Below are 22,546 nucleotides of genomic sequence, written 5' to 3' on the forward strand. Positions count from 1 at the left end.
CCACTGAATTTAATTATTTTGTGTTCAAATTTAAATGATATGGTGGTTTATTGAGATTTTTGGCTTGCCTATTATTGAGATAGGCGCCATCACGACATGTGAGATTTTGGGTCGTGACACAACTCAAGCTCTCGGGCCTTAGCAATTTCGACATCAATGCGAATAATAACAGTCTTGGCCTCTTCCAAGGTTTTTCTCCTCATACTATACATGGAATAAGTTTTTTCAACAATGAGGGAAGTCGCTCAGCGCTTGAGTTCTTCTTTGAGCTGAGTAATTTCGGCGGAAAGGTTTTTCCGGGCGGACCTAGCAAACTTGAGACTGAGTCGAGCTCACGGACAGTTGAACTAAAGAGACTACTATGCTCGGTAGTATTTCTGTACTTCTCTTCTAGCTGGGCATGTTTCGCCACCATAGCAGCAAGCTCTTCACTTTTGGAGTTTAAGGCTGCTTCCAAATTAATCACTCTTTCAGCGGAGGCAGCCTCACGCTCGGTTGAAGCAAGAATGGCGTCCTGTACTTCAGCCCATTTAGCCTTGGCTTCATCAAATCTAACCCTCAGGGGGCCAACTTCTTGACTAAGGGTTACCACTTCTTGCTCGCTTTGCTGCAAACGAGCTTCCAAAACATCGGCCTTGGTGGCTCTGGTTTCCAGTTCCTAGAGGTGGAGAACAGTCTAGTCCCACTCCGCCAAAAGCTAATCCCGTTCAGAAGTAAGTTCTTCCTTCTCACGAATCATCCTTTGAAGTCCCTCAGATGCAAGAAAATTGGCCTGCAAAACAAGAAGAGGTAAAATTCAAAATACATTCATTCAAAAGTAGGGGAAATGATAGAGAAAGAAAGAAACGTACTGATGCGGCGTTATGCATAGAATTGTTCAACAAACACTCCCCGAGAGTGTATGAATCTTCTCCTAGTCTTTTTCTAAAGCCAAACGTTTTAGATAGTTAGCAAGTTCCACCGGCCTCGAAAGCAAGTTGCACCCGGTGGAGACCGAAACGGTAACACTCCTCCTCCTTTGTCGATCTACAGAAGGGGCAACATAATTTTGCCCCAAATTCCCATGAACTGGGGACTAAGGAGGAGGGATACCTTCTTCATGGTTAGGTGCGGCCAATGAAGATGATGTTGCTGGTGGAAGAGTGGATGAAGATGGAAGTGATGTAGCGATTGCTGGTGCTGGAGAAGGTGGTGATGAAGCTGATGGGGTAGAAGAATGAGAAACAACTACGTCAAAAGAAACACTGGATGTTGGGTGCTCGCCAACCGAAGACGGCAAGGACCCGGTACTCTGCCTCGCAGTACTGGGAACAACAATTGGGGCCCGAGAACGGGAGTTGGCATTATCTACCAAATCAAATTCTCCCCAAAGTGCCGAGACATCATCCTCGGTTGGTATGATTGTCTCAACAGGTTGAGCATCTTGTTGAGATGATAAGGATCATCGCCTTCTATGAAGAGAAGCTCCCTCATCACTACCTTCTTTATCATCATCAATCATCACAGTGTCTATGACCGGCCCGAAAGGAGGACTAGGCGTGATCGCCACCGGAGATAGCTCGGGGACAGCAATCTTCGCCTTCTTATTATTTTCCCCGGCCGCAGAGGAGCGTCTTCTCTTGGTTGCTTGTTCTCTGGCCAGGGACTTCGTGAAGAAACGTTTGCGTTCGAAACAGGCCCGAAGATACTTGTTCGAGTAAGTGCCTCCTTAAGCAGCCTCGCCGCATCAGCAAGGTCAGCCAAAACATCCTCCTCGGGGACATCAACTGAGCCCGCATGTAGACCTAATTTCGTGAATAAGTCAGAAGGGTTCAACCAAGTTCTTCATATACAAAAAATGGAAACTAGGTAAAATAAATTTACCATGATTTTTGGCCTTCCACCCGTATTAAAGGGATAACTCTTTCCACAAACGAGTTTCGGGCGTTGTGATGTCCAAGATCTTCTGAACCCACCGGTCTAAGCCTTCTACCACCGGTGGGATCCATCGACACACTGTAACAAACGAAGGTTGAAGGATCATTACGAGCATGAAAGAATATTTAGTAGGAAAAAGTTTATTAAACGGAACTTACGAGAACGGTTCCAAGCAACCGGAAAGGATGAAGTCGTTGTTGGAATAATGTCACTGGTGGAAACTGCAATGAACCGTTCCATCCACCTACAGTCATTGTCATCATCCATGCTAGACAGTAAAGCATGGAGTCCACGCTTGCAAAGTTTTATCATTCCCCCGCGGAAGATTTTGGGGAATAGAGATTCATCATATGAGCTAGGGTTAGCTCCTTTCCAGTTTTTTCGCACAAGCGTCGAAGGCAGACAACCGTCCTCCATACTGAAGAGCTTACCTGTGCCAAGCACACTTGGTAGCGAAGGCAAAATTATGCAATCACGGAATCAAGCTCTCCACTTAAAGAGAACACACCCAAAGTAAATGTATACGTGTAAAAGTATGTAAAACCTTCCTTGGGAATGATCACTCGCTCCGATAGATCGGGAGCGATGATATCCAATTCATGGCAACGGCAATCTTCCTTCACATTGGGAATACTGGAAGGGTGAATGGAAGAAGGGTACCTGCTAACAGCCCATGTACGAGGTTAGCAGAAGGGAATTTCTCCTCAAAATCCTTTGCAGTATTGAGTGTTTTTGGTATGATGGAATCTACGGTTGGGGCGACAAAGTCATCGGTTTTGTTTTTGCCTTTCGAAGAATTAGTACGTTTTGAGGAGGAAGCCATCGAAAAAGAGAAAAGGTTTTTAGTTTGAGGAAGATAAAGACTTAGTAGACGAAATGAGATGAAAGAAGTTGGAATGCAAGGGGGAAGTTGATGCGTATAAGTAAAAGTTTTGGCGGCTAAATCCTTGGCTAAGATTACCTCGATAATTGGCAAAAGGCGTGCTAAATCATGGGAAGACACGTGTTCGGGGCATTAAATGCGGAGAGACATGCGTCTAATCAACCGTTAGTGGCCTTCAAAAGGAATTATAGTAATTTCCGCCAAAAGAGTGTTTCTACCAACTTCCTGGAAACACAAAGTTGTGTCACCGGAAAGCACATGGACTATCTGTATAGAGAAAAATACGACATGACACGTGGTCGCTTAAAGGAAGGACACGTGGAACACAAGATGGAGGTGACCACCGAACATAGCTATTCCTCTTGTCACCAGAAGGAATAACGATCAAAAAAGGAGTATTAAATGCTTTGCGCCGGGTAACACTTAATACAGAATATTTGGAAGCATTAAGGATGATGGCCCGTTACAAGGAATTTTGCATTTATGTCTAGCGTTACATCTTCATCAATGAACCTCATAATTGACATTAAAGAAGGGCATGATCCTAGAACTTCCTTCCATTTACATAGCTATAAATAGAGAGCTCAGTTATCATTGTAAGGGGGGAATATTCTGGCTAACTTACGCTATATTCTATACATCATTTTAATACAATTTTATTCTCTCACTTTTGATCTCATCATTATTGTGCCCGGAAACCCTGATCTCGGACTCATCAGCTTTGTCATTCCATCTACGTTCTAAGGCTAAGTATTTTATATTTCATCAGTTGTTTCATTACTTTTTGGATCAAATTAATTCTTTTGTCTAGAAACCACGAACAAATTCAAGTGTACCGTTTTACGGGTAAACAAAACTATTTCGTCAAATTGATGAACCGTGGTCAACACTTGATAGACAAATATGCAAAGACAAGTTTCGTCATATTATTATTTACCATTATATAACGGGAAAATTTGTAGCTGAATATGTGTGGGCTCTCAGAAAATTTATTCCAGAATTTAAGGACAATGAACACGCCCTTAACGAATCTCTTGGAATGAAAATCCATTAATAATGAGATTAAGGAAATAAAATGGACCTACAGTCCAGTGATAATGGGCATCCCATATTACGGCGAAGGTATAACATGGTTAAACCACTGGAAGATAGGACAGTACCTGGATAGAGGTGACAAAGTCAAGATTTCTGTTGCATTGATGTATAAGTTACAGTTGGAGAAGTTCGGAGTCCAAATTGTGTATGAGGACGATGAGGAGGATGCTAGACAAATATTTTCTTATCAGTCTCAACAATCAACATCATCTCATTGATGGAGTTGGTATATCTGCTTTTCAGGTCCTTACTTCCTTTGTCATCATGATATTGATATCTACCAACATAACTCAACGAATGACGGTTGGCGTATCAATGGCTGGTTGGATTTCTTGTTCAAGGATTCTGAAGAAGATACAAATACAGATGCTGCAACTTCTGGTTCGATTCTAAAACAAGGAGATGATAAGATAAAAAGGGCAACTCAGTGCACGGAGTATCATGAGTTCACGCACGGTCCACGAAAGGACCGCACACTAAAGGGTGTGATGTAGGCAGCCTACCCTGATGCAACTATCAGTGGTTGATTCCACGGCTCGAACCCGTGACCTATAGATTACATGGAAACTCCCCTTCAAGGAGATGATAAGATGTTTCCGTGAATTCCCTAGTTCATGTTAACCTTTGTAGGGAATAATGAGGTTGATGAGAATTATTGATCAAGTAGTGGGTTCTCTGCATCATCTGAGATGTTTTTTTACAAAGGTAACAATTATGTATTATAAAAAAAGAAACCCAGCACAAAGGTTGTGTTGGTAACCCATTTACAGATTCAAAAGAAGCCAGAACCTATCCTTGTTCTTCTTACAACGATTCTATGATGTCTAAAATCGATTCTTCATCATTCACATAATTTTCCTTACCCAAAAAGTGAAACAACAGAATACAATTTATCAACTTGATAAGATATGCGTCTTTTGTTTTGATGATTTGACAAACTTCATGAGAGAACCAGATAAGGAACCTGATACAATTAGTTCCCTTGCGTTCAGAGTAACTAGTCAGATGTCTGGTTCAATTCTAAATGAAATCAAATAAGGGAACAATAGAGGGAACATATAGGGATCAGTTCCCCTGGTCGTCGTGCAGTCAACTCTACAGTTGTAAAAGTTGTTGTACTGTACCGTATGGCAGGTTGTTGCATTGTACCATTTGAAAGCAGTACAACATCACAGTTGTAGCTTGCTAAGGCCAAACTAAAGGAAACTTTATTGCATCATCCTTGATGACATCACACACATATTATCAACATGAGGCAAGGGATTTCATCTCTCTAACACTTGCAAATCCAAATATCATATTCTCTAAAGTGCTAGCTACCACCTCTCTCTAGAACAAAGCTGTTGCAACCTCAAGGACCAGATCCAAAGATTGAAGATATCTTAAGTCCTTAGGTTTGTTAAGTCTTTGTTATTTTGTTCTTCATTTGTAATCCTACACTACTTTCATCAAGTGTCTTTGTAGGACAGATTTAAACCACTATTTGGTTTAGTTTCTTGACTAGAGTTAGTCAAGGTTTGTTGCTTTGTAATAGAGTTATTGCAAATGGCTTACAATAGAGTTATTGTAAGGAGTGAGGGATTAAGAGTTTAATTCCTAGATTGACTAGAGTTAGTCAATGTTTGTTGCTTTGTAAAAGAGTTGTTACATAGGGTTTACAATAGAGTTATTGTAAGGAGTAAGGGATTAAGAGTTTAATTCCTAGATTGCAATAGATTGTAATCTGAAGATTGCGTGGTTTAGTGGAGTTGAAATCCTACTAGGGTAGGTCGTGATTTTTAATCCCTTGAGCAAGGAGTTTTTCACGTAAATATTGTGTGTTCTTTATTTATTGCCGATTTACTGTAGGAACATATAGAGAAGCTAGTTCCCTATACTGTTTGGTTTTAAATTATGTTGTTTATCGTGGGAATTGATAGAGAACCTGGTTCTCTATACAGTTTGTTGGACTCTTAGTTTCTATCAATTGGTATTAGAGCAGGTTCCTTCTAAACGTTTAACATCTAGAAAGGATCTACATGGCTGCTCCACCAAACTTCGAGGCAGGACAATCAATGTACAGACCACCAAGATTCAATGACCAATACTATAGTTGGTGGAATACAAGAATGCATGACTTCATCATGGCTGAGGACTCAGAGTTGTGGGATGTAATCTATGATAGACCTTTTGTTCCCATGAAAACTGTTGGTGAGGGAACAGTTACAATCCCAAAAACAAGAAAAGAGTACAATGATACTAATAGAAAGGCTATTGAGAAGAATTTCAGGGCGAAGAAGATTCTTGTTTGTGGCATCGGACCAGATGAATACAACCACATCTCAGCTTGTCAATCTGCTAAAGAGATCTGGGAAGCTCCTCAAACTGCCCATGAGGGAACTACTCAAGTTAAGCAGTCCAAAATTGATATGCTTACTACCGAGTATGGGCTTTTCAAGATGAAGGAGGATAAGTCTATTAAAGATATGCACACACGTTTCACCTCTATTATCAATGAGCTTTACTCCCTTGGACAAGTCATCCCAAGAAACAAGTTGGTCCGAAAAATACTCAGTGTTTTACCAGGTTCTTGAGAAAGTAAATTGAATGCTATCACTGAAGCCAAGGATCTGCAGAAGCTGACCATTGATGAACTCTTTGGAAATCTCAAAACTTATGAGATAAAGAGAAAGAAGGATCTTGAAAGAAGAGAGCCCAAGAAGGAGAAGAACCTAGTTCTCAAGGCTGGCAACAACGACTCAAGTAGTGATGAATCCGACATGGACTATCTCACTCGAAGATTCCAAAAGATGATTCGAAAAAATGGTGTGATTCCAAAGAAAGGAAGTTCCAACAGGAATTTCAATGGAAATGATTGCTGCCATAAGTGTGAAAAGTCTGGACACTTCATTAAAGTCTGTCCTCTTCATAAGCAGGATCATTACAAAACCAACACTGATAAGGCGGCTAAGAGGAACCGGGTCCATGACAGAAAGTTCAAAAGAAGAGATGCTGCTGACAACATGGTGAAGCAAGCCCTGGCTGCCTGGGGAGATTCCTCCAATAAATATGAAGGTGAAGATAACCAAGGAGATACATCTATGATGGTTGCTGATAACAATGGATTTTCAAAAAATGAGTCAATCTTTGCACTCATGGCCAAATCTGATGATGATAAGGACAACAAGGAAGATGAGGTAAGTTTTCTTGATGTTCAAAGAAATTTGAAAACTTACTCTAAGAAAAAATTGTTTTCCTTAGCAAATGTGTTGATTGATGCCTATCATAGCCTTATTAATGAGAAAAATTCTTTAATAGAAGAAATTGGTGACATAGAACAAGAGAGGGATGATATGGTAGTTTCCATTGTAGACTTGAAGGAAGAAGTGGAAGAAGTAACTAGAGAAAATAACTTGTTTAAAAAACAAACGAAAAAATAGATGGACAACCCTAAGAGTAAAGAAGTGGCTAGTGAGGCTCAACTTGAGCTTGAGAGTGAGCTTAAGAAAGTTAAAACAAATATTGTTGTTGAGCTTGAAAAGAATAGACAACTTCAGGAGGATCTGAAAAGGGTTAAAACATTATCTTGATAAGTCACTTAAATGGACCCGGTCCTCTGATGTAATAACATCTATGTACAAGATTAATGATGAAAACATGCAAGGAATCGGGTTCCAAAAGGCTAAAACCTCCTATAATCCCCATAGCAAGTATGTAATTGTGGCCGATAATTGGCTGTGTACTCACTGTGGTCAAACTGGTCATTACAAGAATTCTTGTAAATTTAAAATTCAGTCTCTACAGAAAAATAAAGTTTTTTGTTGAAAAGAAGCATATTGTTGAGGAACCTGGTCCTCTAAGAGGAAAATATATGTTGCCTGCATGGGCGAAAAGAAGTTTGATCCGCCCGTTCTATCATTATAAGGGACTCAAGCTGGCTTGGGTTCCTAAGTTTAATCAATGATTTCGTGTGCAGGCTAGAGTGAGAGGTAGCAGTAAACAAATGATACATAGATAGCGGCTGCTCTAAGCATATGACTAGAAGAATGGATGATTTCCTCTCACTCTAGGCCTTCCAAGGTGGGAGTGTGTCCTTTCAAAATGGCAAGAAGGCTATATTCTTGGTGTTGGCAAAATTGGCAAAACACTCTCCCATGCAATTGATAATGTGTACTATGTGAATGGCTTGAAATATAGCTTGTTGGGTGTGTCTCAAATCTAAGATAAGGAAAAATGAAGTGAAGTTCTTGTCCAAATCTTGCACTTTCACCAATCTCAAAACTGGTGAAATGATATTGATAGCCAAAAGGTTCAGGAACATCTATGTTGCAAACCTTGATTCACTGAATGGTGGTGATATAACATGCCTAAGTGTCATTGATGATGATGTAGAGTTATGGCACAAATGACTAGGCATGCGAGTTTTTATTTGCTGAAGAAGTTGGTTATGGAGGACCTGGTTCCTGGGCTAAAACATTCAACACTACCTGCTACTTGATTAACAAGTGCATGATCAGGTCCCTTCTCGAGAAGTCTCTCTATGAACTGCTCAATGGGAGAAAACCCAAGCTGACTTACCCGAGAGCCTTTGGATGCAAAATATTTTGTTCTCAACAATGGTGGCAAAGGGTCACATAATAAAGAAGATGAAGATGAAGATGAAGAATTTACAAATGCTCCTAGTGAAGCTATAGATATTGCAAATGGAAAGATTGATTTGATGAGTCAAGTCAAGCAGAGCGATGAAGGAGATCCAGTAGAATCTCCAAAAGGCACAGAGGAACCTGGTCCCTCTATCACCTCGACTGAAGTTGAACATAGGGTTGTTGATGCTGCATTAGGTACTCCTGATGCAGAACAAAGGAGTAGAAGTCATTATTCTGTTGATGTCAATGATGTTCCAAATATTGAGGAACCCGGTCCTTCAAATTCTGAAGTTTAAGTATCCAACAAAAAAGCAAAAGAGTTCACATCCCTTCAAAATGTAATCACACTCTTAGGCTCTAGTATTCAACCTAGATCTAAGGTAAGGAACATGTTTGCCCTCTCAGCCTTCTTGTCTAAAATCGAGCCTAAGAACATCAAAGAAACATTGAAAAATGCTAACCGGATAGCTTCTATGCAATAAGAACTCCATCATCTTGGGAGGAACAAAGCATGGCACCTGGTCCATAGGCCTTCAGACAGAACAGTGAGTGAAACCTGGCCCAAAAGAATCTCACTTGAAGGCTGCCAGAGGAATTTTGAGGTATCCTAAGGGAACACAGGACCTGGTCCTCATATATTTTTCAGGAGATAATTTTGACTTGGTTGGATATGCTTATGCTGATTATGTTGAATATCTGGTGGGTAAAAGGAGCACATCTGGAATGACACATTTTCTAGGTCATGCTTGATCTCATGGGGTACAAAGAAATAAACTTTGTGGCTCTTTCTACTGCTGAAGCTGAATCTGTGGTTGCTACTTCTTGTTGTGCTCAACTACTATAGATCAAGCAACATCTTGAAGACTTTGGTATATTTACAGCTTGAACCCGGTACATCACAAGAGAACGAAGCACATTGATATGCGACATCACATTTTGAGGGATACTGTTGAAAAGGGTTTGATTTGTATGAAGTTCTGGAAAATGTAGGACCAGGTAGTAGACATCTTCACCAAGGCGATGAGCAGGGAACACTTTAAAAGAAATCGTCTGGAGTTGGGGTTGATCAAGCTTAACTAAGGACCTGGTCCATCGATGATTGGCTATGTTAAGAAGGAAAGGTACATTGCTAAAAAGTGTTTTTTGGCGACATCTAACTCAAATCTATATTGTTACAGGTATATATACATGACAGTTTCAGGATAAAACAAGTAAGAGTGACATTGCACTTCTAGGAGTTTTTGCTCAAATTTTCAAAAACCGTCAAGGAACCTGGTTTCCGTGACTCAGGTTAGTAGTCTTTTCAATACTTATATGCCTTTTTAAACTGCCAAAGTGTCATGTCATTAATTTATTCCCACCTCTTTCCAAATTTTTGAAGTCCAGAATGTTAAACCTTTTCTGAACTGACCCGTTTCCTCAAAAAACCATTTCCTTCTCTTACACCCAACCAAAACCGATTCTTTTCTTCAAAACCAAAATCAACCTTGTCTAAAAAAGAATCCTTATCTCCAAATATATTACAAGTGAACCCAACTATGCTATCTTCCAAAATCCTAACTCCATCTGAATCAAAACCCCAAAAAGTCTTTGGTAGATTTTGATGGGACTTTAACTGAAAGGGAACAGAGTAGATCTAATATTCTAGAGAGTGGGGCTGAAATTGTTGATGGGTTTTGTATAAGCCTTGAAGGATGGAGGAATTAGTGAATGTGCTGGAAAAAGGGGAACTGAATGAGCGACCTGATCCCTCTAGCATATATCAGGATATTAATTGGTATCATGACTTCTTTTTTAGCTTTGTATTTAAACGAACTTCTGATCCAGTAAAAAGGATTGAAGAAAAGTAGGATTATTGATGATGAAGTGGCGTGACCTGCTCATGTGGTGAATATAGAAGAGAGAATGAAGCCGAAAAATCTTCACGTGTGAGAAAGAATTTAAAAGAAGATCAAAATGGAGAAAAGAAAGTTGCCTGAGAAAGATGCAACAAATGATAAGGGTGAACAGATTGAGAAGAAGAAGAGGGAGACATGGCCACTCAGGAAAAAGAAATGGTAGTGTGAGTGAGGAACCTGGTTCCTTACAGAAGTAAAAGGTTGAGTTATCGGGTTTGGAGAGGTAAAAGACTTTGAAGTGTCAAAAAGTGTTGTTAGGCAGAGTGTTGACTCTGATATTAATGAAAGAAATAGAGGAACTTCTTGACATTGTTGAGTTCCAAAAAGAGAATCACCTATCTGTTCCTCCAAGTCCCAACGTTTATGAAGAAGAAGTAAAAACGGGGACTAAGTTTGTTCTTGATAAAGAGAAGCTTGGGGAGATTCTTGGTGATCTGATTGATGGTTCAGCCTGCTCAGATAGGTAGAGAACCAGGTCCCCGTGGACCCTTGGCAGGATAGAATGCTCAATTGACGGGTGAGAATGAAAGATTGAGGAAACATGTGGAGGACCTGAGAGAGCAGATGATCATTGATCAAAGGATTGTGAATGAACGAATGAACAGGCTCATCAAGGCCTTAGATCCTTACTTTTCTTCCTGCCTAGTGATCCATGTCTTTCACTCCTTCCAAATTTCCTCGAATTCCTATCTTCTTTTGATCCTTATGTTTGATGAAATTGGTACTTTAGTTGTTAAAATTGTCATATTCTATATTGTTAAAACTATTGTGCTTTTGTTATAATTATTCTACTATGGGCAATCACTCTATTCTGTACAATGACATTCACTTGTTGTTCTTCTTGTTATTGTTTATGCTGTGTTACTCAAGTGACATGAGTTAATGTTGCTGAACTTTTTTTGGTTGTGCTTCTTCTGTTATTCTTTTCAATGATGCCAAAAGGGGGAAGTTACATAGGTGTCAACAGGGGGGGATAGAATCGAATTGTTATGTTGTGTTGTGCATGAAAGATAGCTCTGCTTCGTATGGGGAACGCTGCTGATAACATGTTGATTATCGGTCTAATCAGAAGGGGAACATGTGAGGAATCTGGTTTGCCAAATGTTCTCGAGGAACCAGGTAGGGACCAGATGTGATCAGTACTTGTAAGGAATCTGATTCTCAGGGGAATATCAATTCTGGGTTTGTCATCATCAAAAAGGGGGAAATTGATAAGTTATGCTATTTTCTGTTTTGATGATTTGCCAAATAATCTCGAGGAACAAGTTGTGATCAGTTCCTTTGGTCTGGTTCTCAGGGGAATATGGCTGATTCGTAGGGGGAACAATGTGGAGATCTGGTTCTCAGGGAGAATATAAATTCTAAGTTTGTCATCATCAAAAAGGGGAAAATTGATAAGTTATGCGTCTTTTGTTTTGATGATTTGACAAACTTCTTGAGAGATACAGATAAGGAACCTGATACAATTAGTTCCCTTGCGTTCAGAATAACTAGTCAGATGTCTGGTTCAATTCTCAATGAAATCAGATAAGGTAACAGTACAGGGAACAGATAGGGATCAGTTCCCCTAGTCGTTGTGCAGTCAACTCTACAGCTGTAAAAGCTGCTGCACTGTATCATATGGCAGGCTGCTGCACTGTACCGTCTGGCAGTAGTACAACAGCACAACTGTAGCTTGCTAAGGCCAAACTAAAGAAAACTTTATTGCATCATCCTTGATGACATCACACACACATATTATCAACACGAGGCAAGGGATTTCACCTCTCAAACACTTGCAAATCCAAATATCATATTCTCTCAAGTACTAGCCTTCACCTTTCTCAAGAACAAAGTTGTTGTAACTTCAAGGACCAGATCCAAAGATTGAAGATATCTTAAGTCCTTAGGTTTGTTGAGTCTTTGTTATTTTGTTCTTCATTTATAATCCTACACTACTTTCAAGAAGTGTCTTTGTAAGACAGGTTTAAACCACTGTCTGGTTTAGTTTCATGACTAGAGTTAGTCAAGGTTTGTTGCTTTGTAATAGAGTTATTACAAAGGGCTTACAATAAAGTTATTGTAAGGGGTGAGGGATTAAGAGTTTAATTCCTAGATTGACTAGAGTTAGTCAATGTTTGTTGCTTTGTAATTGAGTTTTTACAAAGGGCTTACAATAGAGTTATTGTAAGGAGTGAGGGATTAAGAATTTAATTCCTAGATTGCAATAGGTTGTAATCTGAAGATTGCTTAGTTTAGTGGAGTTGAAATCCTACTAAGGTAGGTCGTAGTTTTTAATCTCTTGAGCAAGGAGTTTTTCACGTAAATATCGCGTGTTCTTTATTTACTGCCGATTTACTGTGGGAACAGATAGAGAAGTTGGTTCCCTATACTATTTGGTTTTACAGTCTATTGCTTACTGTGGGAACTGATAGAGAACCCGGTTCTCTATAGAGTTTGGTGGACTCTTAGTTTCTATCAATCTCAGATGTTTTAGATAAAGTTACCTTTTGTTTTTGTGTTTTCCCTAGTTTATATAAATCCAATCCCCTTTATTGAAAAATGAGTATCATGAACTATGTCAAATTCACTTCCAGCTCTTTAGGGGTCGTTTGGTAGGATGCATTAGATAAAATAATGCATGCATTAGCTTTGTGTATTCATAATGCCTTATTTGGTACACTTTTTGAACTATGCATTAGTTATACACCCTATTTGGTATTATCCTGTGCATAACTAATGCATAAGAAACCATGGCATTAACAATGCAATGAGTTTTAATGCATGCATTAACTTAGTTAAAGACAAAATTGTCCTTCAAAATTTATGCTTGATTAAAATATGCTATTATATTAATGCAAAATTGAAATAATCCAAGAAAGTGGAAAATAAAATTATATCCCTAGTAAATAAATAAATACTTAGCATATTTTCTTTTTTTAAAAATAAATATTTAGTTCTATACTACAATATAGGTAGACAAATCAAATAATTTTTTTAAAACCTTGTGCATATAAAAACAGTCCTTAACATATGTTTCTTTTAAAAAAATAAAGTGATGGATTAGTTATGAGGGTATTTTTGTAAACAAACAATTCTCTTAAAAATTGAGCAATGCTTTAATACATCAAACCAAACAATGGATAGAAATATGTTAGCATAACTAATGCAAGCATTACTAATACACCATATTCAACATTATTCTTATACACCCTTCCAAACGACCCCTTAGACTTTCCTTAGCAGAGGTTTTCTTCCTTAGGAGTAGGGACTATATTGGATCAAAGATAAAAAGTAGAAAAGAAAATCTATGGTGTTCTTCCTGTCTTTGAAATGGCAAATGACCGCATTAAAATTATCAAAACACCAGAATTTTTTTATGAGTTAAGTGACTTGAGAACTCATCAACTTCTCACCTTTCCTTATGCAAAAGATGGTAATTTCATGAAAGTGAACATCTCATTTTAGTTGCTATCCTTTCTCTTTGGGGATCTATATAATATAGTTAATAAAGTATTTAAGCACATATTTCTTGGATATTAGTGAAGTGTCTATCATTAAAACAAAAAATTATGAATAAGATAAGAATAGAAGTACTGACTGTCATCCAAATCCAAATTAATAATTTTTCTAGAAAATAAAATTTCAAATGAGGGGAAAAAAAAGAATATACTTGTGGAGATGGCTAAGAAGACATGATATGTTGCATCTAACTCCTCCAAAGATTTTATCGGGTATATTCCCACTCATGGATCTCATGGTATATATGGCAAAATGAAGTTCAATCCAATCCCCATATGGCCAAAGCAGTATAAATCTACAGGCCCTTGACGTTCGGCAGGGATTGTCCCCTGATAAGGATAATCTCGCTGCATTTCTTGACTGTTTGAGTCAGAAATCATGTCTACTTGCTCACCATGCATTATGTGAATACCGATCTCCTTGATGTTAAAACCTGTCATAGTAAGCACTGTGACATTCAGTGTGTCACCAGTATCCAGCTGACTCCGAAATTTCCAGTGGCTGAACCATAACATTTCTTTGTGGGCTTCAGGAAGACCATAGCAAGTCGGGCTATAAATCAGTTTCACATTCTTTTGCTCATTATGGATTATCAAATAAAATTGGATACCCTCAGTCCAGACTTTCCAGTCAATTGTGTAAACTGAGCACACAGTTAAGCCCTGGATCTTGAGATCAGGAAGTGCAGGGACAGTGAAAGATATAGCTTCTCCTACATTTTTGTGACAATACCAATTAGGAACCTTGCTCCCCGGAAGAAATAGGCTGATCAGTCCTCTTTCAAACAATGCCTGCGTCATGAAGAATCACACTCAATAAATATGAAAACGAGCAAAACAAATAACCAATAGCTACAGATGTTACATGAAGAAGTTTGACCGAATACATGAAAGTAAATCCCCCAACCCTCTCTAGGGAGGGAGGAGAAAATGGAAGAGGAGAAAGTACCTTTGCTGGTCCTCTACTTTCCTGTATTAGTTAAGCTGTTATACAATTTCACTTGAGAGTTTCCCACAGAATCCCACGTGCTTAATTCCAATGATTTCATTGTTTTCTCAACTCCTCTTATGGCTTCTAACTTGAAGCTTCCCCCCATCTAAGTGAGTTTTTTACAGCCAGTTGAAGGGTGAAGTTTCGCACGGCATCCTACTGATAGATATGTTACTTTTTCCAGGGAAGTGCAGTATCTCACCTGCAAATCATGGACCCGAGGTAGGTCTATGAGAGACTTAAGCATTGTACAAGAACTTAATTCAAGTGTGTTGAGCCTGGAAAGAGTTCTGACGCAATCTGGAAGGCAACTGATTGGATTTTTACTAAGGTTTAGGTCCTTCAACATCACTAAATTTCTCAAGTTCCTCGGAAAAGCAACTTCAGATAGATTGCCCCAGCTAGACTTAAACTAACCAAAGAGTTTGGCAAAGAGACCCATGGAAGCTGTAGAGCCTTTTTTGGCTCAGAAACCCAAGACCGGATGAATGCATGCCATGTTGCATTCTGCTTTCTCGTAGAGGCCGCTAGTTGACTCATTGGTATTTCATTAGCAAGAAACACTGTCAAGGATTTCACCCTCCATAGATCTCTTGGCAACTCTACAAGATTTGAGCAACCAGATATTATGAGGGTTTTAAGAACTTTTAGCTTGCAAATCTCTCTGGGTAGTTTCTCAAGTCTTTTGCAGTTTTTGATATTTAACAAACTGAGCCGAGCCTCTAAGGTTCCAATGGATTCATGTACCTCAACTAGATTGACACACTCTTTAAGAACAAGCTTCTCCAGCATTGGGAGTCCTGAAAAATCAGGAGTTCTGACAAGAGAACGAGAATGGCTGAGGTTGAGAAATTTTACCAGCAGAAGCACCTAAAAATGAGAAAGATTAGAAGAAAAGGATGAGTAATGAGTTATTATCCATATTAATTCTGTAACACTTCACTAAAAGTGGAGGAAACTAATAACACAAAAACTAGTGCCATACCCTTCCTCCATCCCATAGTCTTTCCAAACAGCTGTTCCTCATGTCAAGAACAGCCAAGCTCTCCAATGGAACATCATTTGGCATACTCTTTAAAGGAAAACCTCTCCAATATAGCCACCTCAGGTTCTTGGGAAAATCATTATAAGCACCATTTAGATGTGTATAACTGATCTGAAGCAGTCTAAGCTTGTTCATAACTGTAAAGATATTTGTTCCCAATTCAATCACATTTAAGGTTCTTGCAGGAAACTTGATGAGATTCCTGGAGAAACCGAACCGATAACTCTTAACTTCTGTAAACGGCGACTTTCTTCCACTGCTAGAACTTCCCATGAAGGATTGATCTTCCTTTACCATATTCATGTCAAGGAAAAGACCTTCAATTGTCTCTGACCCCTGAAAATAATTATTTACAAAGGGCTTAGCAGTATCCGAAGGAAAAGGAATTATATACATGAGAAAGAAAATGCTTACCATGTCATCTCTCAATACATTAAATGAATCCTTGTAGTGCCACAACCGGGTACGTCTCCCAGACTTCTTGGGTGATTCTTGACGGACTATTTCTCAGCCCATGTCCCGAAGCATTTGATGCATTATCAACTTGTTACCCTCAATTGTCAACAAGAGTCTATCTGCGAGATTCTGAATCCCAACTTTTGTGTAAGTATAAGATTCGTCAAGTACTGCAATAACATAATCTTTATCCTTGTAAAGAAGCAGGCCATGTCAAGGAATAAATTCTTATCATGGTCATCTTTTAACGAATCAAACCCCAATTTTAGTTTTTTAATTATCTGGCTTGCAGGAATCACTTCCAACTTGTCTAGTGCACTTTTCCATACATGAATATTCTTTCCACGAAGAGAAGAACCCAAAACTTGAAGTGCCAGTGGAAGCCCTCCACAATGCTTTACCACCCTGGTCGATAGTTCCATGTACCCATCAGCTGGATGGTCCTCCCCAAAGAATGCCAACTGAAAAGCTCCAATGATTCATCATTACCCATTTCCTTGACTTCATGGACTTTTTGAATTCCATGAACCTGGAGCAAATTTGAATTCTTAGTTGTGACGATTATTTTACTTCCTGGACACAACCAATTTTTCATTCCAATTATAGCGTGTAGCTCTTCTTGTTGATCAACGTCATCTAAGATGACTAGAACTCTCCTAAAACATATAGCATCTCTTATCTTGATGATCCCTTCATCAATATCCTGTATTTTATTCTTTTTCCCAGTAAGATCATAAAGGAGCTGTTTCTGTAAGCGAATTAAGCCATCAGGTTGCTGAGAAATATCTCTTATATTTGCAAGAAAGCTACTACCTTCAAATCTTTCAAAGTTCGTAGTAAAAATATACTTGGCAACAGTTGTCTTCCCAATTCCACTCATCCCACAAATTGCAATGATGTTATCATCATTTGATCCATTCCGCAACCATGACAATATATTTTTGACCCGCGAACTGATCCCAACCAGGTAAGGCGCAACACTAGAGATTGTGCGGTTCAATTTCTCCTCAATGAGTTGAAGAATCTCTTCAATGAACTTTGACTCCTTCCTAATCAATTGTTAAGAAGCAAATTTATTGGCATAGTGTCACATCTGAATTAACCAACTCACAGAGGCTTTTGTATACAAGTAAGCGAAGTCACAACTGTGCAATCAGCAAACAATTTGTTGAATCTGAAGTATCAAGATTATATGACCATTTCTCTTGCACAAAAACAGAAAGTGAAAAAGCAAGAGAAAGAGAAAATCAGCTAGTCTGGCACGAAATTCCATCGATGCCAACCTATTCATATAAATACTTTAACCTCTAACTCCATTTCCTTTTTAATGAAATCAGCTTGTACCATACAAGTGCTTTGATGTGCGGACTAGCTTGTACCAAAGGATCCTAAGCTTTAAATGCTCAACCCACACGTCACTAATATTTGGGACTTCACGTAGATTTAAATTTCCCAGACATTAATGTGCGAAGAAAGAGCCCATTGTTCAATTTTACTCTCTCCCTTTTCTTTTTTTCCTTAAATAGCTTTAGCTTCACTATTATTATTTTTAAATTTCCTAATAAAAAGGTTATAAAAAAGATCCTCAAGAAAATGCACCTCAAATAGCATATGCAAGGAGGAACAATTCAAAAAGGTTACTTGAAAACTGAATCTCAATCAATTCTTGACTACGTTGCAGCACAAAGAATTTACTGGTTATGGGAAAAACTTACCCATCTTCTTGATTGTTCACTAGAACACCACCCAAATCTGCAACCTCTCCAAGAGCTGCTCTCCATTTTTGAACCTTATCCATCCACTCCCTCTTTCCTTCATCACTTTCAGCTTCAATTTGCTGCTCATATCTTCTAAATGCTTCTGCAAAGCTCTTTGTCTGATCTTTAACTTCAGAGGGATCCACATGATAGAAGACAGGAAAAACTGCATGCCCTTTGGTCCTCTTATGTTGAAGGATTTTCACAAGTTCATCAAGGCACCATGTGGAAGTAGCATAGTTCTCCGAGAGGATAATTATTGAACTCCTCGAGTGTACGATTACATGCTCTAATTCTGTCTTAATATTTTCCCCTCTCTCAATCTCATTGTCATCCTTAAACGTGCGCCACCCTGCACCTACCAAAGCAGCATAAAGACGATCAGTAAAAGTTTTGCGGGTGTCTTCGCCTCTGAAACTCAAGAAAACATGATAAATGCATGGAGAAACAAAAGAGGACGATGTTTGTGGTTTTTCATAAACCATCAGATCAAGTTGACCAATTCTCTGAATAAGGATTCAATGGTTATATAATTAGACAATGCTTTACAAACCAATGTATGAAATAACAACAAGAAAATGCAGACTAGAGAAAGCTAATTAGGCTAGTTCCTTTATCTGCTAATAAATTAATATGCTTATTATTTATTTAATTAGGAGTGAAATCCTCAGCCTTAGATCATTGAACATGAGTCCAAAATCTGACTCATCGTTCACTTACTTCTGCCTCCGTCACAGATAAAGAATTAAATTAATCAAAGATGGTCTAGGAGTCTATGTTGTTTGATTATCAAAATAAGATAAAAGGGGTCTACTGCTTAATTAACTAATCCTTCTTGATTAGTTTATTCAGGATTCTGCAGCTTGGACTCATCAGTTGCACCGACCACTATTTTTTCCAGACAGACAATTTGATTTTCTGCATAAAGCATCTAATGCTACTATATAATAACCACCTATCTTATGGTCTGAATTGGGAAATTCAATACTCCAAGCCAATACCATAAAAATAAAATATAAATTTCTGAAAAACATTGGCCTTACAGGTAGATATCATCACCACAAATTTAAATTTTGCAGAATTTTGGAGAATAAGATTCGAGTTAAATCTGCTTATGAACAAAACAAAACATCGTCAAGGGAGGGGTGCGGTCTAATTTGTATCATAAGTGAACCTGACTTGATAACTATTTCAAAACCAAAGCTAACTGCTAATTATGCTGATCTGCTTGTTGCATAAATACACCTAAAAACTGTAGTAAGAAAATCATCAAATTCTAAAAACATGAAAGAATTTCTAGCCATATATAGTTTCGAGCTCTTACACAAAAAATCAAATTGAACTGCGTAAAATCCTAAAGCCTTTGCAAGTCTTGAACTTCTTCCATATTCACGGATAAAAGGGCGGACATCGAGTTATGTTGCTAAGGAATTTGTTGAGGGCATCTTCATTGTCCTTGAATTTAGGAACAAATTTTCTGAGAGCTCTGACGTATGAAGGATCAAATTCTCCGGTAATACAAAGAAGCCTGGTAAGACGACGAAACAAGTCTTTGCAGAGAATTGCATTATAAGCACTCCTTTGTTTCAAGGGCCGCTTCGGATTCGGACCAAAATAGTGCTTCACACAAAACCCTGTAAGTGATAGCTTATCATCCTCGTCGTCTGTGCCGCTGATGAAAGTGATAAATAGTACTATTGAAGAAACTATGAGTATATGAATGATAATGATAATTTTGAGCCTTCTTGGAATATCGAGCGCCATTAATTACTGCTGATTTAGCTTGCTACCGCAATTCCTGTTAGGTTTTATACTGTGATTTTTATTACGTTTTACACTAGAAGTAGGATTTGAAGGCAATATTTTCCGGGAGCGGATTAGAGCAATTCCTGTTAGGTTAAATACTGTTATATTCAGATGTGCATTAAAATTAATATCTAAATAAATAATCAAGATTGTTTGTTTTTTCAATATTTGGAAGTATAAAATTTAATAACTTATCTTTATTTAAAAATTAATAAATAGAAATTTTAGATTAAAATACTAATTAATATAATACTATATCAATAAAATATTTTTTTATGATAGTCGGTGGTGGTTGTGGGTGGTGTTTGACGGTAGTTTTGGTTATGGTGGTGGTTGTGGGGGAAGTACAGCATTAGCCACTTTTAAGCCTACTATTTAAAATATATTTATAATTTATAATATATTTTAAACATTAGTCAATTCACCCAAACTTCAGACTAAGTTGAATTTGAAAATTCAGAACTTAGTGTTCTGAATTGTTGAGCTACTAATTTGAAATTCAAGACTAAATGTCCTGAATTTCTAAACTACTAATCTAAAATTCAGGACATAAGATTCGAACTTTTGGATATAATTTTCGTACTTTAGGCCTGAAGTTTAAACTTTGAGGTTTAAACTCTAGGACGTCGTGTCCTGAAATTTGAGCGAAATTGGCTAATCTTTAAATACGTTGTAAACTGTAGATATGTTTTAAACAACATGCTTAAAATATGGCTACCTAATGTCATTTACACGTGGGTTGTGGGTAGGAAAGTTCATTCTTATTGTTGATCTATTCAGTATATCAGACTTCAGGGCCAGAACAGTGTCACATAAGCCACCATACTGCTGTGAAATATAAGTACAAAACTGGATCATAACACCAAATAATAGCTTAGATAACTTTGTAAGTGAATGGAAAATCTACACTCCCCTTTCTCCATTTAACCACAGATTAGAAACTGCCTTTTGTGGACCCAATGTCTGCTTATTTAACTTCAACCCCAAAGATTGATGATCCCTGCATCTGCGCTGATGGGTGAAAGTAAAGTTGACATCTTGAATGAATTGGGAACCTAAACTTTCTGCAATCAGGATTCAAGAATAAATGGAGAGGTGATAGACGCCTGAGCTTAGCTCATAAGGAGACAAATCTCCTCCAATTGCATGATGAAGTGGATAGCAGGGACGACGACATCCCTCCTTTGTATTCTCAGATAGGGTGTCTTCCTCCCTTTGTTCACTGCATACAAGATGGGCACCAAATTCCCTAACCAAGCAACTCATGCTTAACGAAACAACAACTTGATCTCCTCTTTCTAGCTGATCTCCAAACTTCCAACGACTTAACCATAGCATTGGATTACCAGGAGCTGCAATCCCATAAACTGTTGGACCATAAATCCATTTGATCCCCTTGGTCTTATTGCTCACTTTTATGAAGTGCCTTACGTTAAAACATTCGTCATAACATTCTGCATACGCAATGCATATCTCTAATCCTTGTATCTTGACGTTAGGAAGTTGAGGCACAGAGAAAGCTAATGAGCTCCCTGTGCTTATATTATTGAACTTGGTAGGAACCTTGCCTCCAGGAATGAAAATGCTGTGTATACCAAATTCATACAGTCCCTGAACGGGACCTTTGCTTTTCGTTGAGGTCAGATAGTTGCAAAGTTCCACATCTACTGCTCTGACCTCCAAATTATCTAGGCAAGATAGATCAACAATATCATCAATGTCTTCAATAGGATCTAGCTTGAATACTCCCTGAACCTCAACCAGGTTTCCACAATTCTCTAGGTGCGAGTCAAGTAACCTCATGAAGTTGGGTAGATTTGTTACTCTATTCAGTGATATGCAGTTACGTGCATTCAATAATTGTAAACTAAATGGAAGTTCCGGTATCCACTGGAGCTTTGTGCAGTCAGCTAACTGAAGGGACTGCAGCACAGTTAGGCTCTTCAGGCTCTCTGGCAGGGTAGTAATGGGATCTCCTCTTAAATTCAGATATTTTAAGGAGGACAAGACAGAAAGATCATAGGGAATAAAAGTGCCAGTCAGATTGCAATGTGAAATATCCAAAATTTGTAAGGTGATCTGAAAGAGTTCTGACATTGAACGTGCTGACTTTGGCCACGGTGACATCCAAGACCAGAAGATTGAATAGACCGATTTAGCAGGCAGAGAGTCACTGCATATTGGCTTTTCACCCTTAGAGGCAAGTTGATCTCTGTTAGTCACATTCTGCGGAAGTGCTTGCAAAAATTTTTGATTTCTCATTGTCGTGGAAAACTCGAGCTTCGAGCACCCACAGAGTGTTAATTCTTCTAAGGATTTTATTTCCCTAATCTTCTTTGGAAGCTTCCTAAGGCTCTCGCATCCCCTCAGATTTAAAACAAGAAGTTTATGAAGTCTTCCAATGGACTCATGGACCTTAACCAAACTTATGCAATCTTCAAGAATAACTCTTTCTAGATTCGGCAGTCCAGAGAAGTCAGGTGTCTTCATGAGATGGCGTGAGCGACTAAGATCAAGTATCTTCAATGATCGGAGAGACTGAGGAATAATAGATAGAGAGGTAGAGAGTCAGT

At 38.5% G+C, this 22,546-nt stretch overlaps 1 protein-coding gene and 1 pseudogene across 1 annotated transcript in view; one reads left to right on the forward strand and one right to left on the reverse strand.

The window, feature by feature from the left end:
• Positions 1-1,220, forward strand: part of LOC107791924 (TMV resistance protein N-like) — a 113,169-nt gene extending 111,949 nt beyond the window's left edge. The window contains exons 5-6 of the mRNA XM_075239354.1: positions 944-1,001; positions 1,108-1,220. Coding sequence (XP_075095455.1) covers positions 944-1,001; positions 1,108-1,220 — 171 coding nt within the window. The remainder of the gene's footprint in view (positions 1-943; positions 1,002-1,107) is intronic.
• Positions 1,221-13,936: 12,716 nt separating this feature from the next.
• LOC107799168 (TMV resistance protein N-like) lies at positions 13,937-19,931 on the reverse strand (annotated as a pseudogene).
• Between the last annotated feature and the right edge of the window lie 2,615 nt (positions 19,932-22,546).

Source organism: Nicotiana tabacum, chromosome 19 (assembly GCF_000715075.1).
Source record: "Nicotiana tabacum cultivar K326 chromosome 19, ASM71507v2, whole genome shotgun sequence".
Lineage (NCBI taxonomy): Eukaryota > Viridiplantae > Streptophyta > Magnoliopsida > Solanales > Solanaceae > Nicotiana > Nicotiana tabacum.